The sequence below is a fragment of the Echinops telfairi genome, unplaced genomic scaffold, assembly GCF_000313985.2.
Source record: "Echinops telfairi isolate 266 unplaced genomic scaffold, ASM31398v2 ScPeMD7_4225;HRSCAF=4972, whole genome shotgun sequence".
Classification (NCBI taxonomy): Eukaryota; Metazoa; Chordata; class Mammalia; order Afrosoricida; family Tenrecidae; genus Echinops; species Echinops telfairi.
In genome coordinates this window covers 15,908,920-15,933,219 of record NW_022108124.1, presented here as the reverse complement: position 1 = coordinate 15,933,219, position 24,300 = coordinate 15,908,920, and the positions used below count along the sequence as shown (strand labels likewise).

The following is a 24,300-nucleotide window of genomic DNA, read 5'->3' as shown; positions in this document are numbered from 1 at the left end:
GAGCTCTTATCTGTGCCAGTGTACATGCTCTGGTCTAGCCGGATTTGTAAGGTAGAACTGGGGTCATGATAGTGGGGATGGGGGGAGCATTTAAGAACTAGAGCAATGTTGTGTGTTTTATCGGTGCTATACTGCACCCTGGCTGGCTGTCCCTTCCTTGTGCCCCCTCTGTGAGGGGATGTCCAACTGTCTACAACTGGGCTTTGGGTCTCCATTCCCACCCCTCTCTTCGCATCAAAATGGTTGTTTGCTTGGGGCTTCTGATACCTGATACCTGATCCCGTGGACACCTCATGATCACACAGTCTGGTGTGCCTCGTCCATGTGGGCTTTGTTGCTTCCCCGATCGTTGGCCGCTTGTTTAACTTCCAGCCTTTAAGACCCCCAGATCCCGTATCTTCTAATAGCTGGGCACCATCCGCTTTCTTCACCAGCTCAGTGTCGGGCAGCCCTCCTTTGAAGGAGGCCTCACATCACAGCCACATCTTTGAAGTTCCGAACGAAGCAGGCTTCCTGGAAGCTTAGTCAAAAGATCGGTGTCGTCATTTCTGTGCGTTTTGCGGTTTTTGCTTTGTGAAATGCAGTGCGATTCCTTTGTCCACTATCACCATTTGAGATGAAAGAAAATAACGCACCAGCTGGTCAGAAAAATGCACAGCCCACAGCCTGCGCTCTCTGGAGCCCCCACGTGGTGGAAACGGGGAGTGGTGCGGACTGGGTCAGCCACGCCTCACGAGAAACCTTGCCATCGACTTCTGAAAAAGCAAGACCCCGAACAGGGTCTTTTATCAGGGAAATACTTCATTCAATGTTTTTCTTTTTAAAATCATTTTATTGGGGGCTTGTACAACTCTTGTCACAATCCATCCATCTATACATTGTGTCAAGCACATCTGTACATTTGCTGTCATCATCATTCTCAAAACATTTTCTTTCTATTTGGAAAAAAAATTATAAAAGTAAAAATTTGGGGGAATTCCAAACATATAACAATGGAGAGACTAAGATAATGAAGTATCATCACGCCCAACAATCATTTACATTTGGCTCATCTTTATTCTTGGTCTGCTGAGGTCTTCTCAAAGAAACCCATCTATCTTACCAGTTCACACACAAATACATTGGCATGCATCTCTAGTGGGTAGGGGTAAAAACCACGGCACCCTTGATCACACCTAACAAGTGTTCACAAGGAGCCCTGGTGGCAGAATGGTTACACTGCTCACCAGAAGGCCAGCAGTTCAAATCCACCAGCCGCTCTTTGGGAGAAAGGCGAGGCTTTCTACTCTTGTAGAGAGTTGCCGTCTGGGAAACTCATGGGCAGATTTACCCTGTCCTATCATGGTCTTCTGTCATCTCTTTACTGTACACTGCTGGGTTGGTGTCAGGCCTTGAGTTGGTTCAGGTGTGTGTGTGTGTGTGTGTTTGTGTGCACGAGCATGGGCAGGAGCTGTGTCTTTCCTGTTGTGTCACAGGGAAAGGCAGGCAGTGTTTGGTGCCCCTCTCTTGGTGGTAAAACTGAACACAGGGTTCAGATGTTGCCCGTCTTGCCGCTATGATGTCCCCCGTCTTTTCCTTGCCATCTGTATGATCCAGGAGTGATCTTTGCCTTCACGCACTGGTCCTTTAGGGCATTGCAAAATGGGAATTTTTTTCATTTCATGATTCCTTTTGCATATATGGCTGGAGTTTTTCTTTACAATGAACATTCCCTGATCAGCTCTTTGGGTGTCCTGGAATCTAGTTTAGAAAAGGCAAGATAACTACTTGATTTTTCTTCCCCGCAAAGCCAATTTTTAGTATCACTAATCGATGCCTTACCTCTCAAGAGGTGTCCAATGAGATTTTTGTGGGGATTAAGGATTTATTCATTTGCATATATGTATTTAATGTCTTTCAGTCCTTTGCAGTCATGAATTTTTAAAAATCATTTTATTGAGGGCTCATACAACTCATCACAATCCATACAAACATCAATTGTATAAAGCACATTTGTACATTCCTTGCCCTCAACATTCTCAAAACAATTGCCTGGCTTAAGTGAATGTTTCCAGTGCTTACATTGTGTGGTCTCTGCCCACGGGAGTCCTTTCAGATTCGAGCTTTTGTCTTTCCGGCTCAGCCCAGGCATTGTCCCCAATGACTCTCTCGCTTGCTGTCACCCTGGGACTTCACAGGCCTATCCTGGGCATTTCTGTTTCTAGTCCTAGAATCATTTCTGCACTGGCTCTTGTCTGCTTTTGCTTGGAGGTGGAGTTTAGAGAATACAGTCTGGAAGCGGGTGCTCCTGGCTACAGGGATGTTCTCTCCCCAAACTCGTTAGGGATCAGAACTCAGACACATTATGTTTTAAGCAGAGAAAAAACTTTACATGTACCGACACTCTCAACTCAAAATTGAAATTGCAGTTCCTGTCATTGTGATGGATATTTTACCCCTTTCCCTGTCAGCTGAGAATCTAGGGTGCTATTGGCATTCACAGGGTTCCTGTTTTTCTTGAACCTATTTGGAACTGTAAGAGTGTATAGCCACAGCAGGGAAGAGCACCACAAAACAGTGGGCACGAAGAGAGACGCTGCACACACGGTTTCATACACAATCCCGAAATCGCAGGAACACAACAGCAGCCATCTCTGTGTGGGTGCAGAGACACGCCAGCTGAGCAGGTGTGGGGAAGGCAAGGGGGACTAGACCCGGGATAGCTATGTTTGCCTGTGAGGACATGTATGATGCATGTATGCTGAGCAAAGATCCAGGAATACAGTGGAACGTACCGGGAGTAAAGTCACGAAACTTTCTGGTCCTAAACTTTGAGAGACTGAGTTGCTGGGCCTGGGGGACGGGGCAGGGTGTCCAGGGAACATCAAGATCAATTGGAACAGCATGGTCCACAAAGATATTCTATATTCTACTCTGGCAAGTCGTGGATGAGGTCTTGTTTATTTGTTTTTTCTTGTTGAAAGCTGGTTTTTATTGCTGTCATATTAATAGACTCGGTGCTTTAGAATCAGGATGAATTTTGTCCGTAGGATCAGGCAGCAATGAGGGTCATAAAACACTTGTAAGATTTTTGTACCTTGTGTTCTGACGAGAGCTCTTGGTGACAGATGGTGACGAAGAGGAAAGGGAAAGGAGGTCTTCAGCATTAAGGCAACTTCCTGCAGGATCACAGGAAGGAGCCGGGGGCACAGTGGCTTAAACGCTGGGCTGCCAACAAGAAGGTCTGCAGTTTGAGCCCACCAACCGCTTGAGGGGACAAAGACGAGGCGGTCAGCTTCTGTCATGACTCACGGTCTCCACCACCCTAGGGAGCAGTTCTCTGCCCTATGGGGTCGCCGAGTCGAAAGCCACTCGTGGCCATCAGTTTGATGTGGCTGATGTCCCAGGCTCTCTGTAACTAGACTGCTCTCCCCTTCTGAGCCAGTCTGCTCCCCATCCTTTTTTTAACAGTTTTATTGGTACTTCACCCACCTGTAGCTCAGTAACTCAGTCCTATCGAGAGAGTTGTCCGGTCATTACCACAACCAATTGCAGAACACCCTCTTCCCTGGAGTCATTGTTATTCATGTAGTTATTTCTTTAAATTGTGGCAGAAGTATACACAACAGGACATTCTCCAAGTCAACAGCATCTGCATGGATAATACAGTGCCGTTGTCAACGTGGCAACCGTGTTTTGAAATGCTCAAGGCTCTGTGCTCGTGGACTTTTGAAGGGCCGACGAACAGTAAAACCTGCTTGTGATGAGAGTGTTTTGAGAACATGAAGCAGAGCCTGGGTGGGAAAACATCCGAGAAAGCGTCACCAGAGAGTCCTCTCCAGTGTGGCAGCGCGCCTGCTCATTTCTCTCATCGAACCAGGACGGTTTTGCGTGTGGTTCAGGGGCACACCAGTTGGCATCCACTGTACGGTCCTGATTTGGCTCCTTTAGACTTTTAAAATTTCCTAATCTGAAACAAAATCTTTAAAGGGCCTCGGTTGTTTTCTTTCCGTTTCCCTTCTCCTGTCAAAAGACTGCGTTGACATGGTTAAATTTGAGGACTCTCCATTCTGTAGGGGTGGGCTAAAATGGCCGGTATCACCACTTACCAAAGTATGTTGAACTCGCTGGGGCTCATGTAGAGAAATTATGATTTTTAAGGATCAGTGTTATCCTTCCACGAGCCGTTTGCAATCCCCTCATGCTGGCACTGCTACAAAATCACTGTGCAGAAGTACCAGTTTCTACTTTATTTTTAATGCCATTTTATTTCTGTTGGGCAGAGACACAGCAAACCACACAACGACTCCAGTGTATTCTAGATCACACAGTGACATTGATGGCATTCTTTACATTTGTGGAACCATGTTATTTTGAACCTGGATGAATGCTGATGGCACTGTGGGTGAGGTGTGGGGTGGCTGACTCCAAGGTTGGCAGTTCAAACCCACCAGCCGCTCTGCCAGAGAACGAATAGGCTGTCTGCATTCATATACATTTACAATCTCTGGAATCTCATGCTGGGCCACTTTATGTCAGAATAGACTAGATACTCATGGAGTTTGGTTTTTGTGTGTGTGTGGGTGGAGTCAGTTGTTGAATCTGGTCATATGGCATCCACCAAAATCAGAAACGTTTTTCTCTACCTCTCTTGATAGGGTGGATGTTGTTAATGGGATGTCTCAGAGGAAACCACTTGTAATTTTAGGGCCAATACATTGGCTCATCACGTGTTCTGCTTCTATTACGCGTGGTTGTATCCTCTGATCATGCTTAGGATTTTCCCATTGGCGTTCTGCAGCGAGATCGGCGCAGCTGCGTTAAGACATTGTTAGGTTTCGTTGCTATGTTCACGGCAAAGGCGAACGTGGAAGTTCCCCCTTCTCTCCACTCTGCATTAGTGTCGGAGCCGTTGGGATGATTGGATTATTACAGGTTTGGTACATTCCTCTGTGAGAACCCCCTAGGCTTGTGCTGCTTGGTTTCCTTGCCTTGTTTAGAGTGACACGTACAGATCCCCCCGCCCCCTCTCAGGTGATGGATCATACTGGTGGGCACTGGCTAGAACCTGTAGGCTATATTATAGTGGGATCATGTATAGAATGCCATTGTACTGTTTTTCTTTTCTTAATAAGAGACATGTAGCCATATCTAGATTTGGGGAACGCCTGCATGTCTGATCACACGCTTCCTTTCTGGATGCATATTTTCTCAGCACCGCTCTGTGATGTAGAAACTGTGAATGTTAAGGAACTGAACACAATCGCAGGAGAGGATCACTAAACAGACACGGATGGACAGCAGTCACTGCGTTGCTCCTCAGATACAGTTGTTGGGATGCAAGATAAAGTATCACCTCCCTTTTCTTCAGCTTGGGATCAGGAAAATGGATGTGCATGCAGGCGTTGGAAAGAATTCACCAGCGCACAGACATGCCCTGCGTCGAGAGCCGACCCTTGGCATCATTCTGTTTGCCTAATGTCTTCACTGAACCCACTTGGCAACCGGCTCATTATTGAACACTTTGCATTTGCAACAAGAGCGAGGACTTGCTGGATGGGCACGGTGCCCATGGTGGCCTGCGGGTTCCCGGGAGGCCTCTGAGAAGCTGGTGTGTGCTGCCCCCTCTGGCTGCCTCAGAGGGCGCCCTCCCCATGGACCTGTGGGAGGCAAGCCTGTGGGAGGCAAGCCTGTGGGAGGCAAGCCTGTTCCAGGTTCCCAGCTCGGTGCTGCGGGAGGCCCACACCCAGACATGCATGGATGTGGGGACAGGAAGGGAAGGGGCATTGAGGACGGCATTTGGAAGAAATGCATGCACGTTTCCTAGCATCCCAAAGCGAGCCAACCTGGCGTTTGAAGCCTCTGCCTTGATGGGCACGGGTGACGGGTATCGCCCTGGGTTGCTCCTCAGATACAGTTTCTGGAAGGCAAGCTGAAGCAACCCTTCCCAGTTCTGCGGCGTGGGGTCAGGAAAATGGATATGCGTGTCTCGGGAAGGGCCCAGGCTCGTTTGCCCGCCAGGCCTAGAGGGCACAGCAGGCGCTCAGAGAACACGGCAGGCGCACAGGGTCAGAGTGGAGCCCGGGAGGTGGCTCCTTCAAGGGAGCTCTGACCCATCGTGCAGCCTTCTCCTCCCAGCTCCTGCTTCCGCTGCCGAGGGATAATCCACACCTGGACTCGTCACCTGGGCCCTGGTTGTACGTTGGGCCGCTAACTCCAAGGCCAGCAATTAGAAACCACAGCCTCTCCACGGGAGAAAGACCAGGCTTTCTGTTCCCGTCAGGAGTTCCAGTCTCAGACCCAGAGGGGCAGTTCTACCCTGTCTGATCCCAGCAGTGTGTTTGGATGCATCCCAGTGAGGATGACGACGACTTCAGTGCGTCTCCGTGGTTATTCCTATATTTTCAGAGTCAAAAATAGGAGACGAATGGATGGCCCGAAAACAGAAGCCAAAAAAACCCAAACACCTCCTTCACGTTGATGTAAGGCTGATTTTCACGTAACGATCTCGTCTTTGGAAGCAGGTTGACGAGGAGTGTGGAGCGACGTGTGCATTTGTGTCTGCATGGAGGGGGCTGTAGGGGCCATATTTCCCTGGAGATGGTGCACAGTCCGCTCTGGCTGCCAGGTAGCCCCGCACTGAGAGCTCCTTTCTTCTCCACCGTGATAATGTCAGTGAATTTGTCTCTGTTTCCTGCTGAGCAGACTCCCCCCAACCCCTGTTATATTTTAAACAGCACTGGAGGTGAATTTACTGAACATGATAACGTGAGAATTGAGTCATATTCAGACGTTTGTGTAGGACAACCTGAAACCGTCTAACTTTATTCTTATATTGACCTGTGCTGCTGAAGTGTGTATCGTTTGGGGGGAATTGCTGCATTTGAATCACTTTTGCATACAAATTAAACATCTCACCTCAAGGAATTATTAAAAGACAGGTTTCCTAATTTCTTATAATGATAGAATTCATTAACTTTCTTACCTGACATCTTGTAGAACAACTTGTAGCCCCTGTGTTTTCTGGCAGGACTAATTTGATGCTTCTGCCACCTGGGCTGGGACCACACCTCTGTTATAATCTTTTTGGAGCAGCCGTGGTGAGACTTATATATTGGAAGGCAGTGTAATTCAGTAATCCTTGGGAGCCCAGCAAAGCATCACGTTTAATTTTACATTAGATGAAAGAAACACGAAGGGAGAATTCAAGATGGAAAGAATTGCACAAAACACAGCTAATCAGAGCAGGCTCCTGAAGCAGAAAAATGCAAGTTGGAACGGGGCGGCCTTTGTTTTCACACTGGTTGAGGACACTTCTCTTAAGGACATACTACCACGTGACCTGTGTTTGGCTCAGATGAGCAGTATCGGAGTTTGTTTCTTTGTGACGTAGCCTTTACATTAGCACAATACTCAGACCCAATTTTCCGAGTGTGACAATGGGGTAAGGTGGGCTTCGTAAGAAATCGTTTCTCTGACGGGCAGAGTTGTGCCTTAGTGTGCACAACCAAAAAGTCCTTCTACCCTCCACAAACACCTCTCAGAGCGGGCTTCAGAAAGTGCCCTATAGACTCGTGGATAAGCCGAGTTTCCCAGCGCATTTTTAATGCAGTTTTTGTGGTGAAATTAGGTGCCTCAGCCGATATTTGAGTTGGCTTATACTCGAGTGTATACGGTACCAGGAACGATTCCTTCATCTTTTAATTCCATTTTCTGTGAGCATGAACAGAAGTTGAGTTGACTTCGAATTTAGATACCGTACAATCCAGTGGTGGTTTAATCACATTAAAAAGAGTTGCACGTCATCACCAGTCAGTGTTCTTCCTTCTTGTACTTATTGTTATCAGTGCCCCGCGTCTCCCCAACCTCCCCTGCCATCACCCTAAGACACAATCCAGTCACTATCTCTACTGATTGACCTGTCTCGGATTTTATATAAAGAAAAATCATACAAATCTCCCCTCCCCCAAAACCTCAACAACAATTACACAATAAAACACAGAAAATGCTCAACTAGAAGAAAGCAGAAAATAATAAAAGCTAGAACACATGTTAAACAGGTCACAGGGAAGAACAGGTGATCAGGCGAGGCTAAATTTTCACCTCACTGCATCTGCAGCCATCTGCCTTCCAATGCATGCTGCTTGACACATGCAGCTCCGCGGTGGGAGGGAGTGCGGCAGAGGCTTACCCCCCAGGGCACCCTGCACATGGATTGTGGGCTGTCATTGTTACTCATAGCCTGCTGCAAACCGGATGCTCACAATATAAGCTCTGATACTGTTACTTCCTCTAGTCTTGGATTTTATTATCAACCATCCTGGGATCACAGAGGCTGGTGTGCTTCTTCCAGCACCTTAGCTGACCTCTCACTTAGATGGTAGCTCATTTTCAGACAAGCCATTAAGGCCTAGGCAGTGTTTTATTCTGCTAGCCAGATAGATACCATCTGATTTTTTTCACCACACTTTGCGGTAGCACCCGTATCTTCAGTGATTGCTTCATGAGAGCAAGCATTGAGCGGGACCACATCATAAGAATGATTATTCTTATATTAGGGTTTACGACTAAGTGTGGGCTCTCAGAAATCTCTTCCTAACTATGGTTTATATGTGCCCCTGATCCACATTAGAGACATCATTATTATTTTATTGGGGAATATTAGAAACCATTCCCGTGAGACATATATTTTTTTCCCTGCAAGCTTTTTGAAGCTTCCTTGAATGCTTCCTTCAGGACATAGAAGAGAGATCTACCGCCTCAGAAACCCTGTATTGGATCCCTGTGACTCAGCATCTGCTGGAGGGAAGTGGGTGAACGCTTCTGACTGTGTCTCCTCTGTCAGGAGTGGCAAGCGTGGAACGAGTGAACCATGAGGGCACACATCTCCTTCCGGTACAGCAGCCAAGAGCCCTGCCCAAAATATCCCCACTGGAAAAGAGGCTCGATAGAGCCGACCCTCGTTCTTGTCGGTACAGATCAGCCCCAGGTTGTGTGTGTGTGTGTGTGTATCCATCCGTGCCCTTCCAGTGACTTCGCATCATTGTTTCTCAGTGAGGAGCCAGGAAGGGGAATTGGGCTGACCCCTGCTATGTAGATGACACGAATCGATTGCCCCTGCTACTTCCACCGCCAGCGAGTGGTTTCTGACTCACAGTGACCCTAGATTGTAGGGTTTCTGAGGCTGTGAATTTTGGGGGAGCAGGTAAGCCTTGTCTTTCTCTTGAGAGGCAATTGTGTTTGGGTTGCCAACTTTGGTGAGCAGGACTGTGTTAACCCAACAATGCCACCAAACCCCAAACAAAGTCACGTCCTTCGATGGAGTTGATTCTGACATGGTACAACGGCCCCAGGGCGCCTTAAAACCTATAGAACAGTGTAGAACTACAACACCCCACCCCCTGCCCACGAATCCTTAAAGCCACCAAACTCACTGTCCTTGAGCCAATTTCAACTCACAGGGACCCTGTTGGTGGCCGTAGGTGACCCTGTGGGTTTCTCAGTCCTTTCAGGAGCAGGCCGCTCCATCTCTCTCCTGCAGAGTGGCTGGCGCTTTTGAACCATTGACCTTGGGTAGCAGTCCAGCTTGTCACCCACTGTGCCGCCAAGAGTTCCTTCCAGAGCGCCTTAGGTTGGTGGTGTTCTGAGCATCACTGGACACCTCGTTCATGGGTCTGTCTAAGTGTGTTATGGTGTTCCTTCGGTTGCCAGCAAAAAAGGGATTCATCTCGTTACAGGAGCAATACTGTAAAGTTCAGACTCACGTGGCTTCCCCTACTGATCCGGGCAAAACCAGGACATGAAACTTTTCTAAGGGAAAAGACACACCAACAGAAGAGACACTCAACCTGGGATAGTTTGAGAGTGACTTCGTGACAGAAGGAGCCCTGGTGGCCCAGTGGGTAACGTGTTGGGCTGCGCTCCACATGGTAGTTTCTGCATGGTCGGTAGTTTGAATCCAGCTCCGAGGGAGAAAGACTGGGCTTTCTACTCTTGTAAACAGTGAGTGACAGTCTGAGAAACCCACAGGGGGTCACTGTGAGTCAGCAGTGAGTTTGGTTATTTATAAAAGGATGATTAATTATGATGGGGACTTCATGTATCCAGGTTTAAAAATCACAGAAATGTCCTTGGCTCGAGGCTGGGTGCTTAGCAGGAGCCAGAAGGAGCCTGCCAGAAGCAGGCAGCAGCAGGGATGGTGGAGCTGGCGGAAGGGCCGGAAGCAGGGATGCTAATCCAACCTTGAATAATCTGTTTAACTCTGGGAGGACCAAATGCAGCTCCCTCCATGATCAGAGAGTTTTCATGTGATCAAGTTGCTTCAGGCTGACTAGCGGGGGCCCTCCAGGGAGAGCCGCCTCAGGTCTCTGCTCTTGGTCATGTGGGCCCTCCACCATGCCAGTCGCCAGGTCAGCCTTGGTGAGTGGAAGCCCTTGTGGAGCCCATGCCTAGCCTACATCCTGACCTGTATACTGGGTGCATCTGACAGACACCAGGCTTACTGATACGCTGATTGGCATTCGCAGGGTGGCTCCCCTCTTCCCTAAGACTTTTTTTGAGTGGGTCCAATTGTGTCTTTCTACGTCCCTGACCTGCTGTAGGTCCAGGCTTTAGTACTTCTCCCACCGTTGTTCTATCCAGGAGTCTGCTGCCCACCGCCGGGTGACCGCTCATGTTCTGCTGGGACCAAGCAGGCCTGCCTGTGCGTTTTCCTAAGAAGGGGACAATGGAGCCTTCTCTTTGAAGCCACGGAGGGTGGGGGGGTGGGGGGTGGGGGTGTGTGTGCGCTGCGGGAGCATATGCCTTGGCAATCCGAGCGGCTGGCATGTGCATCGCATTCACTTGGCTTGGTCGCATGCATGCCATTTTAATTGTAAAACAAAATGCCGCGTGTATAACCAATTTTGTGGTAATACCCAGTTCACGATGCTGAGAGAGGTCTCTAGTATTCCTGGGTCAGGCATTCAGTCTCAACCAGGGCCTAGCAACAAGCCTGGAGGTGCTTTTCAAAAGCAGCACATTGTTGGCAGACGGGCGGGCAAGGCCTTATTCCACAATCCTGGGCCCCCTGCGGCCGGAGCTTGCCACAGGCTGTAAGCAGCATCCTTGTTTGCTGCCATCATTCCAAGAGCCTTTGGTGTGCGGGGCTGTAAGATCCAACTGGTAAGGCGACTTGCACTCCGCCTTCTGCCATAGGACCCTCTCTTGGTCCCTTCTTAGAACTGGAAGCTTATATATCATCAGGAAGTATGCTGGAGCCTCCAAAATTCAAACAGGCTCACCAAGCATCGGACTTCCTGTCCCGTGGTGTGTGCTGTTAGAGGGGGTAGTAGTAACTTCTCTCTCTCCTCAGAAGGGAGCCTCTCATGCTCCTGGGAATGGCAGGGGGGTAGAGCCTGGGCTTTGGGAAGTTTTACCATCTGCCCTCAGGCACACAAGTTAGGGGGCCCTTCACCAGGTCCAGTTAACATAAAGTCACTGGTTCATTGGGCTGGCAGGACACCATATGCACTATCAAGATGATCAGGACTCTGTATTGGGACTGAGAACCAGGGACTTGAGAGCCGAGAGCTGTGCTGATTCACTTCAGGAAAGGTAGCACATGTAGACTCGCCTCCCTCATGAACTCTTGATAACTTATAGGTTATTAGTTTCATGATATATTTTTAAATCCCAACTAATAAAAAAAAAAGACAAAAAAGAATGACAGCCTTGAAATTGGGAGCAGTTTCGCCCTGTCCCGTAGGATCGCCATGAGGAAGGTTGGACTCGATGGCTGTGGGTTGGCATTTTGTGGCCTGGTTCCAGCGTTTCCAGTTCTCTGAGCCGTCAGGCTCCGTCCTCTGTGTAGCAGTGATTCTCAGCCATGGTGACCCATCAGCCTCGGCGGCACTTCCCGGGGATGTTAAAATGTCAGGCATCCATCTAATTCCCAGACCAGCTAAATCAGGTGTCGTCTGGGCCTAGGCCTAGTGTCAGTACAAGGTAGTCCCTGACTTCGATGTATGATAAGGTGACCAGATTTTAACATTGGTAAAGCGGGACACCATTGATAAAACTAGACTAGTTTACTAAATTCATGGACACGCATATGTGCATAAGCAAGAGCTTTATATACAAGAGCAATTGTATATTGAGAAAACATCCCAGCCCAGTCCAGATCAAGCCCATCAGCTGTATGCTGGCACCAATCTGTAGCCACAGAAAATGAAGGATGGTGTCAGAAGTCACAGCCTTCACTGAAGTGGAGTCAGAGGTGTCCCCAAGGGATCCTAGTGTGGCTTGGTTCACACCCGCTACTGAAGTCGGGTCTTGATCCTATCCTACCCCTATCTGTTAGTCAGGAATGTCCTCCCATATGGAATGATAGCCATGGGCAGTAAAGAAAACCCCAGACACCCTCTCACTGCCACCAAGGCGAGGCTGACTCAGAGAGAGCCTGTAGGACCGGGTGGAACTGCCGGTGAGTTTCTGAGACTCTGTTTATAAGAGTAGAAAGCCTCTGTTCTCTCTTGAGAGGTGACTGGGAGGTTTTGACCTGTTGACCCTTCGAACTCCTGCCCAACTTGTAACCACTATGCTACCAGGACTCCTACAGACATACAGGGTCCAGAATTGTAGGGTATCACATAGGAATTCTGGCTAGAGGGGCCATGTTAATGGACCAAACCTCAGTGTCTACATTCTGTCAGGAGATATTTGAAGTGTACTGTGATTCTCCTGGATTTCCTTTAAAACCCAAAGGCAGTGGAGTGGCACAAGGAAGAAGGACTTTGGCTAAAACATGACCAATTTCACTCTCAGTTGTACAATATTTGTGGCTTACTCCGTCCAACTTTGCATGACTGTCAGAAACGGGGATGAGGAATCTACGTAGGCATTTCAGGCACTTTTCCGGACAGTTCATGATCTGTGAGCGCGGGTATTCACCTTCTTTAGGTGTGTGTCTCCATTTAGGGCGCAGCAATGAAGTGAGCAGACAGCTGTCCTTCCTTCTCCCCGATACTTTAGTGTTAGGAATGATGCAGTCCAGATGCCAATTTGAATGCATTTGAATGAGCGCTCTAGGGTTATGGTTTCCAGAAAAGAATGCCCAAGCCCTGTGTCCCGATGCCACCAAGGAGCCCTTCTTACAAGACAACCTTGAGCTGACATTGCCATCGTTTTTTGATTACAGAACTTTCTTCTCTTGTAGATGGCGTCACCATCTTCCCACCCCGGCACAACCAGCTCTCCACTCCAGAATTTCTATTTATTAATAAATCATTTTTTTGGGGGGGGGGCTTTTACAGCTCTTAAAACAATCCATGCATCAATTGTAACAAACGCATTTGTACATATGTTGCCATCATCATTTTCAAAACATTTTCTTTCTGCTTCGGATGAGCTCCTCTTTTCCCCCCTCTCCCTCCCACACACCGGAATTTATTCATTTGTCTTTCTCTTTAAATTAGCACGTGAAAAGGAGGATTAGAAGGTTCAATCAAGTCTGCTGCTTTGATTTAATTTTTCAAGGCCAAATCAGAAATGCTGTGTCCAAGGGAATATAAAATTAATACAAGCAAAATAGAACATGGATCTATAAAAAAAGAAATACTGTATAGGCTTATGTTGTTCTCTCTGTATGTGTTCTAACTAGGTTTGGAGCACTGAAAATGGCATTTTAAGGGAAAAGAAACCTGAGCTAAGTGTTATCAACAGGAAGTGTCTGTTGATTTGAGATTGTGGAATGCGTTCAGTTTTTAGGAGTCAGGGAAGTGCCAAACAGGATCTGTGGTCTATTTCTTATTTGGAGCAGTTTGGTAGTGCTGAAGAAATTGTCACCTTGCCCTAATAGAACACCGACCATCATAGGAAATGCCAAATAATTTTTGGATCTGAAACTTATATTTATATTTAATTGTATAACCATTATTATTAACACTTAGTAACTCTCATGTGTATTTACTGCAGAGTTGTAATCCAGCAGCTCTAGGGTGGAGGCACATTTGACCTTTTATCATCTATCCGATAGTTACCTGAAGGAACCCTGGTGACATATTGGCTATCAGTTAGGCTAACTGCAAGGTTGGCAGTTTGAAACCACCAGCTGCTCCAGAAATCCACAAGGGTAATTCTACCCTGTCTGCTAGGTTGCTATGAGTCGAAATTGAGTTGATGGTAGTGAGTGAGTGATACCTATCTGAATATGTATGTTACGGATTAAACCATTTCCCTCCAAGTTGTGCCTTCCTAACACTATGCCTGTGGTCATAATCGCGTTTGTGAATGGGTGCTTTTTGTTATGACAATGAGGCAAGGGAATATGTACCATATATACATGTGTATAAGCCAACCCGAATATCTGCCGAGGCACCTAATTTTCCCACAAAAACTGCATTAAAAATGTGCTGGCAAAAGTGGCTTATACTCAAGTATATACAGCATACGTATTCAGCTGAGATAAAATACAGGCTTGGTAAAGTACAAAGATACCAGGAGGCTATTCCAGAAAGATGGAAGCTAATGACCTGACCAGTCAACTGGAAAATATCCATATTTGACTCCACTGGAAGAGATTCATACTTGTGCCCGTTCCGAAGAAAGGTGAGCCACAGAATGTGGAATGGCTGATATCAGATGGCTCTTGATGAAAGGACAGAACATTAGAAAGATGCTTACCTGTGTTTTATTTAGTGTGTGAAGGCATTTGGGGTTGTGTTGGGTTCACAATGAATGTTTCACAGATCACACTGAGGAGACTGGGATTTCCAGAACACTTAGATATGCTCATGCCCCACTGAACATAACCAAAGAAGCAGCTGTTGCAACAGAAACAGGGCACACATACTCTGTGGTTTACAATCAGGAGATGTGTGTGGCAGTGGTCTGTCTCCCCACCACACTCATCAATCTGTATGCTGCACAAATAGTCTGAAAAGCTGGATTATGTGAAGAAGAATGACTACAGCCTTTAACATGAATCATACTCAACATACACCAAAAATCCTCACAGCTGGACCCATGAAGAGCATCATGATAAACGCAGAAAATGTGGAAGTTATGAGGATTTCATTAAGCTTGAGCCCACCTCACTTCCCTGGGAAGTAGCAATCCAGAAATCAAACCACATACTGTGTTAGACACATCTGCTCCCTAAGACCTCTTTAAAGTGTTAGAAGGCAAAGATGTGCGTTAGAGGACTAAGGTGCACCTAACCGAATGAAGACTTGACTTGGCACATTTAGTGACCTTGTATGCATGCGGGGTCTGGGCGATGAATAAGGGAGAGTGAAGAAGAAGTGGTGTTGATGAAGAATACTGAATATCCATGGATGGCCAGAAACATGAACCAATCCGTCTTGGAAAAAGGATAGCCAGATATGATGACGAGACTGACTATTGTAGGTATTTTGGATGTGTTCTCAGGTGGAACCATGTGGTAGTTACATCATCTGGTGTCAATTTGAGACTTAAGAGTAAGGGGTGGAGTTTAGCCTGCCAATCAGGTTGCAGCTTGATGACCTCATTTGGAGGCATGAAGGAGATAAATAGCTCACTGAAGGCTGGACATGTTCACTCCCTGTGAGACATTACTGATGATGAGCCTGATGGAGGAGCCACATGGAGACCCACGCCACTGGATCCACAAGACTTTCCACCCACTGGCCTGTGATCTTCCTGCATTCAGCATTATTGCATAGCTGCGTGAGTCTCAAGAGATTTATGGACTTGTATTGGACAAATGGGCTAACATCGAACTTATGGACTTGATCTGGACTGGGCTGGGATAGTTTCTCAATATTCAATTGCTCTTGTATATAAAGCTCTCTCATACTCATATGAGTGTCCATGCATTTGTTTCTCTAATCCACCTGGACGAACACAGGCCAGTTCTGGAGCAGGACATCCTGGTTGATAAAGTAGAGGGGCAGTGAAAACATGGAGGCTTCCCGGTGAGATGGCTCGACACCGAGAGCCCCAGCAATGGGCTCCCACATAGCCAGGGTGATGAGGGCGGTGCAGGGCCAGGCAGGGTTTCTTTCTGTTGGACGTAGGGGCCCTGTGGGCTGGAAGCAGCACCACACTGGGGAACCTTGCAGGAAGCCCACCTCCACATAGTACATGGATCTCTGAATCTGAAGGGGATTTCTGAATTCCTTATGAAATGTCCTATCAGCATTTTCAGATGCCATCACACCCGTGTGCCCACCTCTCCGCCCTCCTTGGTCTTTGTCATTTATGTGGTGTATTTGTTCAGTATGCTCAGAGCCTCTCTTTCCAATGTTAATATTCCATTTGATTTTTATGAAAACAGATAGAGACACCATCGCAGAGGATGATGTATCTGTTGAGAGCAGTTGAATGCTATGCAAAGTTAGCATTTGCAAGCGAGGGCTGTAGGGTCACCTCGGCAGTACTGGAATCGATTCCATGGTGTCGGTCTGTTTACAAGGCACTGAGCAGTCTCAGTTGTGCTCAAGGCAGTCCTGGACCGTCTTCTCTCTTTAAGGGTCTACAGCATTCAAATGTTTTTAATTTTCCATGCTGCCGACTGACACCGAATGCCAGTGGATTATAAAATGGGGAAACTGAATCCTTGATGGTAACTTAGTGATTTTCCTTCAGTCTACTTTCTTCCACACACAGCATATCTTAAACCAGTGGTTTTCGACCTTCCTCATGCTGCGGCCCTTTCATACAGCTCCTCATGTGGTGGTGACCCCCAACCATAACATTATTTTCATTGCTACTTCATCACTGTCATTTTGCTACTGGGATGAATTGGGCAACTCCTGTGGAAGGGTTTTATGCCTGCTGGCGCAGCTTCACAAATTCCCTTCTCCTCTTCTCTCTTGGGCCTGACGCCGAACTCCTTGTCTTTGAAATGGTAGCCAAGTGCAGCTGGAGGCCCTCTGGGACAATTCCATTTTTTCTTGGAATGTCAAGACTTGACTTTGTTTCTTGGGAGTGTTTTCCGCATCACTAGTGGCACTTCACGTGGGCCCCGTGGTGGTGGTCACGGTTCGTGGTCTTGTTCTGGCAATGACACATGTATGAGGACCTCGAGAGAGCCCACAACTTTCTGGGGAGACCAGCCGCTCCCGTGGAGATGACGTGGCACCATGCTGTAATAAAAAGGCATCCTTGCACAATGGACGCTCCACGCAGTTCGAACCTGCGTTAGTCAAGGGTCTACTGGGGAGCAAAATGGGCCTGCTGCAAAGGCTCGTGTGGTGCCGCATCATGTCCTTCCCTCCTCAGACGCTTGATGTGAACACTTTCCTGTGTGACAGTGAGGACCACGCCTGGTGGTGTACGTGTAGAGGCGCAGGCTGCTCAGCGAGAAAAGGGGATGAGCAATTGGTAACCCATATCAATACGTATCAAACTCCCTTACTTGATGAGAGACTGTCTCATGTGCTTCGGACATGGTGCCAGGAGAGACCAGTCCGTGGAGAAGGACATGCTTGGTAAAGTGGAAGGGCAGCAAAAAAGAGGAAGGCCCTCCATAAGATAGATAACTCAATGGCTGCTCCAGTGGGCTCAGGCATCAGGACCATGTGAGGAGGGCGCAGGACTCAGCAGGGTTTTTGTCTGTTGAGCAGCTGGCTGGGCGTCGGAACTGGCCCCAGAGCAGCCAACCACAGGAGCGCCATCTTATTTGAAGGAAAGCAGACAGAAACAAGCCATTCCGTGTGCAGTGTGGTAGTGTCAGACGTTCTTGTCTAACCTCAGGAGTGGGGAGAGTTTCTGGTCATCATCTGCCTCAGTCCACAGCCAGTCCCTGGAAGGTGGAGGTCAGACACATCTCTACGCTTCAACCTTTCTACCGATTCTGACACCAGCTGGCCCCTTCCCCAGCACTGCTTCTTGGCTGGGTTCACTGACCCCTTGCCATGCCTCCGTGTCTTGTCTCTCAAACTGGGGCAGCAGTTTGGTCACAGGCTCCGTGATGGTAGTTAAAGCGCTTTGTAAAAAGAGGAGGTCCGGGTGGTGCAGCGGGTCAGGCATTCGCCTGGCAACTGCAAGGTCAGTGGTTCAAACCCACCAGGTGCTCGGTGGGAGAAAGCTAAGGCTGTCTGCTCCTGTAAAGATGCGCAGTCTTGGAAACTCTGTATGGGGCTACCGTGATTCAGAGTCGACCACTGGCAGTGGATTCCTGTCTGCGAGTTCCCCCTGCAGATATGTTCCCTTCCGCAGGAGAGAGCTGCTGCGGTTTCTTCTTCAGCAGTGAGACTCATCGTTTGGAAACCATTTGGGAAAGTTCATACAAGTGGAAAGCAGTTTTTGTTGAGCGTCTTGCCTTTTACATCTTGATGAAACACGGAGAGAAACACGTGCAAACATATATGTATTTTTTCTCCCTCTTTGTAGGCAATTACTCTCTTAACGGAATTAATTAGAGAAAACTTCAGGAACAGCAAACTGAAGCAGTGCCTCCTACCAGCCCTCGGGGAGCTCATCTATCTGGTAGCCTCCCAGGTGAGCCCGTCTGATGGACTCTGTTGCTGCCTGACATGCTCTGACGTGTCCTGACTCACACGTAGGAATACCTGACCTAAGTGAGGAGACATTGAGCTTCCAGCAGGGTATGGTCAGTCAGTCTCTCTCCATTCCTCTCTTTCTCCGTGTCACTCTGTCTACCTGTCCTTCTTCCTCTTGTTCCCTTGCTCCCGGGGATTCACTTCCTTCTGGGTGTAGGAAAGTCTCAGGACGTATTTTAAACAAATGGGCAGCATGGCCCCACAGTACCTCCTAGGTGGTTACCATCTTTGATTCTGTCAAGCAAGAGGAAGTCCTTATTTTCGCTAGTATAAAGGTTCCTTCACCGTGTGAAATACTAGTTCGTGCAAATTGTGGTTTATTTCTCAAAGTGGCCATAGGAACGTGTGACTGTTAATGTTTGAACGTTTCATTTCTGCAGCATCAATGTAAAAGTCGAGATTTAATCCAATAGAGAAAACACATTTCCTTGAATGTTTCTAAAAGAATACTGATAAATTATGTGTTCTGTATTAAATTCCATACTGTCTGAGAATTTTAAATAACTACTGGTACTTTTTAAGTCAATCAAAAGTTTTCTCATCGGGTATTTTCTCTCGTCATTTTAGAACTTGCTTAAATAATCTATAACTGTAGTATTAGTATCTAAATTAAACTTACTTTTTGGACAACTGTCATTTTAAGGCAAATGTGTCAATGGTTATTAAGCATTAATATTATCAACAATGTAGCTTCATAATTAGCATTGATAACTAATAGAGCAAATCTTTCTTTTTCAGATAGGGTTTGGCTCTTTCTAGCGAGTCCTATGTTAGAATACATTTTAGAATCAGTTTATATAATTCTGTGAAATACCTGCTTCAAAGTTTAAAGAAAAATGACATTGACTGTGTTTATCAATTTGAAGATAATTGATCTTTTTGTGATTTTGAGTCTTTCAATACATGCTTGGAATTATACTGAATATGTTTATCAATTGGGAACTTACTGATATCTCCAGGATCTCCAGTTGGGTCCTCCAGTTAAAGACAAGTGGTGTTGCTCTCCATATATTTGAATTATAAGCACTTTTAAGTTACTTTATTCTGTTCATAAAACCTTAGGATTTCTTCTCCGGTGACTTTATAATGTGAAGTGACAACATATTCATTTACTAGGTTAGAAAACTAGGAAGAAGAGAGAGGTAGACAGGGAAAAGTCTCCCTCCCGCTTTGTCTTCCGTTGGCTTACTTTCCCCCAGAAGTACCACTTAATTACTGTTTGGTTTATATTCAGAGAGTTTGTTTCGTAAACAAACCGAAATGTAGATCTTCTCTTGCCTCCTTTTTTTGCAGTAGGCAACAACGGATTGTTGTCGCTTAATGATAGTGTTGCAGAGAGAGATTTCTTAATGAGTGGATATAGCTTCTCCTTTCCTGCACTCCTCCCTTCTGCCTTTTTTTTCTTTCATTTTCATCTCAAGAGCCTTCTTTTGGTGACCACTGTGTGTCCATTTTCGAGAAAATTAGTTTCCTGGCAGTTCCTTGTGGGTGGGCCTGGAGAGAGTAATTCTTCTGTACACTGAGCCTGGATCCTGCCCCATGACCCTGACAGCAGGGCGTATGTTATCTATTCTGTATACTGAGCCTGGATCCTGTTCCGAGGCCCTGACAGCAGGGTGTATGTTTTCTATTCTGTACACTGAGCCTGGATCCTGCTCCGAGGCCCTGACAGCAGGGCGTATGTTTTCTATTCTGTACACTGAGCCTGGATCCTGCCCCACGGCCCTGACAGCAGGGCGTATGTTTTCTATTCTGTACACTGAGCCTGGATCCTGCTCCGAGGACCTGACAGCAGGGTGTATGTTTTCTGTTCTGTACACTGAGCCTGGATCCTGTCCCACAGCCCTGACAGCAGGGCGTATGTTTTCTAAATTTTGCTGGTCCTCAAGGTGAAAGCCAGCTCTGTTTAACCCTCTGTGCCTACACTTGTCTGATAGCCATTTTTTATTATTTGTTTTCTTGCTAGAGCTTGGATGCCTTTGAGAACATTACCAACTTAAGCTTTAGTCATTTGTATCCAGAGTAGTTGGGCACCTTATCTGCTGTCTTGCCTGGCACAGAAATGCCCATCTAATTCTTTTTGTTTTCTCCTCATTTGCTCTCTCTCCAGTTTAGCTGAGGTATAATGGGAAGATCACAAATGACACATAGTTAGAGATTGCTGTCTTTTGCATCTTTATATGTTTGTACACATGCCACAGTCCAGCTAGTGACCGTGTCCATCACCACCGGAGATTTCCTCGGTCCCCTGGTAGTCTTTCCCTGTCCCTTCTTTCTGTTCCCCCTTCCTATGACTCATTTGTTTTCTATCGTTAAGGATTAGTTTGCATTTTCTAGAATGTTGTATAAATGGAATCTTATAATACAGATTCTTATTAATTTCTGAAAGTAAATCTAAACCGTAGTTTTTTAAGCCTTAATTGCACTTCCTCTAGGCTGTTTTAATAAAGGGGTGATTCTGTGCCCACGGCAGATGATCACATTTTGTAAACCAGTAAAGGAAGTTCTGTTATGGGTCTTTGAAAATAATGTCTCATGAGATAGTGGTGTTTCTCTCTCGCTCGCTCTCTCTCTCAGATTGGATTTTTTGTGTGATGGCCAATTAAGCTCCCTTGACAGCCCATTGGCAAACTCCTATGGGATAAGGCGGCCCACCCCAATTCTCTTCTCTAGAGACCCACCAGGGTCTGGGTCCAACTCCAAGATTTATACTGCTTTGCCAGTTACCACGAGGAATCAGTATGGTGTCTGGGATTTCAACAAGGCGTCTCACCAGTAGTGGGAGCTCTATGTTCTGTTGCTTCAGTTTTTAGAGCCCCACTGCCCGAGGGCAGGCCCAGAGAAGGCATAGGGCTAGTTTTCTCCAAGGTTGGGGTATCCCGTCATTATGATAAAAGGGGTGGTCCTTCAGGTTTGGATGGGAGTGATTGTCTGGGGGTCCAGCCACTTGTGGTGGGGAGTGCAGGCAGCTCATGGACTTAGGGAAGGAAGAGGGGCGGGAGAGCAGAGGGCAGGGACTGGTCAGGACTGTGGCGGAGGCAGGTGAACAAGTGAAGGAAAACAAGTTGCCTTTGAAGTTTAACTTGCGTACTCGGGACATTTTGAATTGGAGCAGCTCCTGGTGAGACCAGAAGATGACCATATGTGGGTTTTTTTTAACTAGGGGGTGGTTTTATGGGCTGTAATTCTCATCGTGCATGTAAAATGCTTTTGGATCAGTAATGTGCCAATTTGGAAGAAATATTAAACCAACAAGCCTTATTTCTTCCGTTTTGCAAAACAAACAAGCAAAAAACCTCACCAATCTCACTGCCACTGAGTCGATGCAGACTCACAGTGACCCTGCAGGGCAGGTTAGAACTGCCCCTGGGAGCTTTCCAGGCTGTGGCTCCTACAGGAGCAGAGTTCTCTATTGGTCCCCTCTTTCTCCCACGGAACCGCTGAGGGTTTTGAACCGCCGACCTTGTGGATCACAGCCCAATGCCCAACTACCTCACCACAGGGATGTGTTGAAAAGAGTTTTTTGAAACCCTTTCTGTGTGGCACATGATATGATTTTATTTGATAGGTTGCAGGGGTGTTCTCATGGTTATTACATGGGTTTGGTTAATCTTGTGTCAGAGAATTATTGCTAATGTCCTGGAAACCCATGCACCTGCTAACTGTATTTGCTTATATTTATGTGGCACACCGTCTTAACTAGACAACACACCACCTTTTGCTGGTGTACTATCCTGAGCTATTACTGAAACTAGTGCCTTCCGTGCTTTCAAATCCATCTAGATCCTGTAATACTATTCTGCCATAGGACAGGCTGTCTGTGTGATCACCTACCGTTATCCAGAGAGCGGTTTCACTGTCCATCAGCTCCTATCGTCCTCCTCAAATATTCCTACCTGGCTTCTGAAGAGAAGATCGTAGCACTATGTAGCACTATGCAGAGTGTGATGCGCTGTGGAGGGCACATCTTTACCACGCGATCAAAGATTAGAGGAGGTCCCAACTGGCAAGAACTTTAAATAGAAGGTGCTGTTTCGGGAGTTTTGTGTTTGTGGAACTCTGCTTTTTTCCGTCCTGAGTTAATATTGTTTGTTCTGTTCACTTCACTGCCTTTCCTTCCACTTCATTTTAGGAAGAGAGAAAAAAGAACCCGAGAGAATGCTGGGCCGTCCCCTTGGCTGCGTACACCGTGCTAATGAGGTGCCTCCGGGAAGGGGTAAGCCTTCTTTGTGATCCTCTGTAGACACCCTCCATTGTCATAGCCCTTCAGGCACTGTGTGAGGAGTTTCGCCTGCAGCCGTTTGGAGCCGCCTTCTCCACCAAGCATTGCTCCTGAATTTAAATAATCCCAACAAGCCTCCTTGAGTAAAGGGCCTACCAGGCATGGAGCCAGTGTCAAAATCAACTCTCTTTTGCTTCAATGGCTTGCTGTTGAAAGAGATGATGGCAAATATAAGTAGCCTCCTGAGCTCTGCACAGCATGTTTTCCATCCGTCCCCCTCTTGAGTTATTGACAAAACCTGGTTAAGTTAGGAAGGTGGATGCCGGGTGTTTGCCTTTGCCAGACTATGTTTGGGGAGCTCCCAGCACCCCGTGATTGCTGAGCCTCAGAAGCAGGACCACTTCCATGCGTGCCCGTTGGCCTTCATCGTGTATTTCCTGTGTGACAGGGGTTTTCAGTTGACCTCACATCTGATGCAAGTGTTAAGGCTTGGAACTCAACCCCTGGCCAACCAGTGGCTTCATTTATCTGTCGCTCCTACAGGTAACTAACTACTGGACTGTAAAAGTTGGCTCCCCCCCTTGTTTGTTATAGACCATTGGACATTATTTCACCCAAGGCAAAGCCATAGGCTAAAAACATTCCTTAAGGGGTGAAGAACTATATCTCAAGACACATATCCTAGTTTGTATTCATTGCTCCCTGGGACAACGCTTTCAGGGTAGGAAAGCTCCAGAAAGCTTTGCGGAGTGATGCAGAATTTGGGGTGGGGGTGGGGACACTTTCTAGCGCCATAGGTCAGTTGTCATTGTGGAAGCTGAATGAAGTAAAAAGCTCATTTGATCAGCGATAGGATAGGGCCCCCAAGTCATGCTCACTTGAGTTAAAATACTTGTTAGGGTCCCTCGTGAAAGGCCTCAGGTAAGGCACGTGTGTGGTGGGGGAGGGGGAGGGTGGCAGTGCAGGGCCAGTAGAGATGAACCAGGGAGGATTCTTTTCTGCTCCTGCCTCTCACCTGGTGTGGGAGATAATGTAAAAGACAGCCTGCAAAAGCTGGAACTTCTATAAGGCGGAAATCGTTGAGACAGGATAACTCAAATAATTTCCACTAATAGGAAGAGATAGAACAGTGGCAAGATTCAGGGTACAGTATAGCACCGATGAAACACAATATTCCTCTAGTTCTTTAATGCTTTCCCTCCCCCGCCCCCCGCACTATCATGACCCCAGTTCTGTCTTACAAATCCGGCTAGACCAGAGCATGTCCATTGGTACAGAGAAGTGCTCTTGACATGCAGATTCTAGAACAGATAACCCCCCAGAACCAATCATGGGAGTAGCGATGCCTTGAGGGTAGGGAGAAGCTTTGGGGAGAAAAGGGGCACTGATCTCAATGATTGACATGCAACCACCCCCCTGGGGGCGGGGGGAAAGAACAAGAGAAACGTGGGTGAAAGGAGACAGCGGATGGTGTAAAATATGAAAATAAAAATAATTTATAAATTATCAAGGGTTCATAAAGGTGGGAGGGTCAAAGAGAGGAGCTGATACCAAGGGCTCAAGTAGAAAGAA

General features: G+C 47.0%; 1 protein-coding gene across 1 annotated transcript in view; it reads left to right on the top strand.

Moving 5' to 3' along the window:
• Window positions 1–24,300, top strand: part of ULK4 (unc-51 like kinase 4) — a 606,607-nt gene that overhangs the window by 61,682 nt on the left and 520,625 nt on the right. The window contains exons 18-19 of the mRNA XM_030886939.2: window positions 18,337–18,444; window positions 22,639–22,722. Coding sequence (XP_030742799.2) covers window positions 18,337–18,444; window positions 22,639–22,722 — 192 coding nt within the window. The remainder of the gene's footprint in view (window positions 1–18,336; window positions 18,445–22,638; window positions 22,723–24,300) is intronic.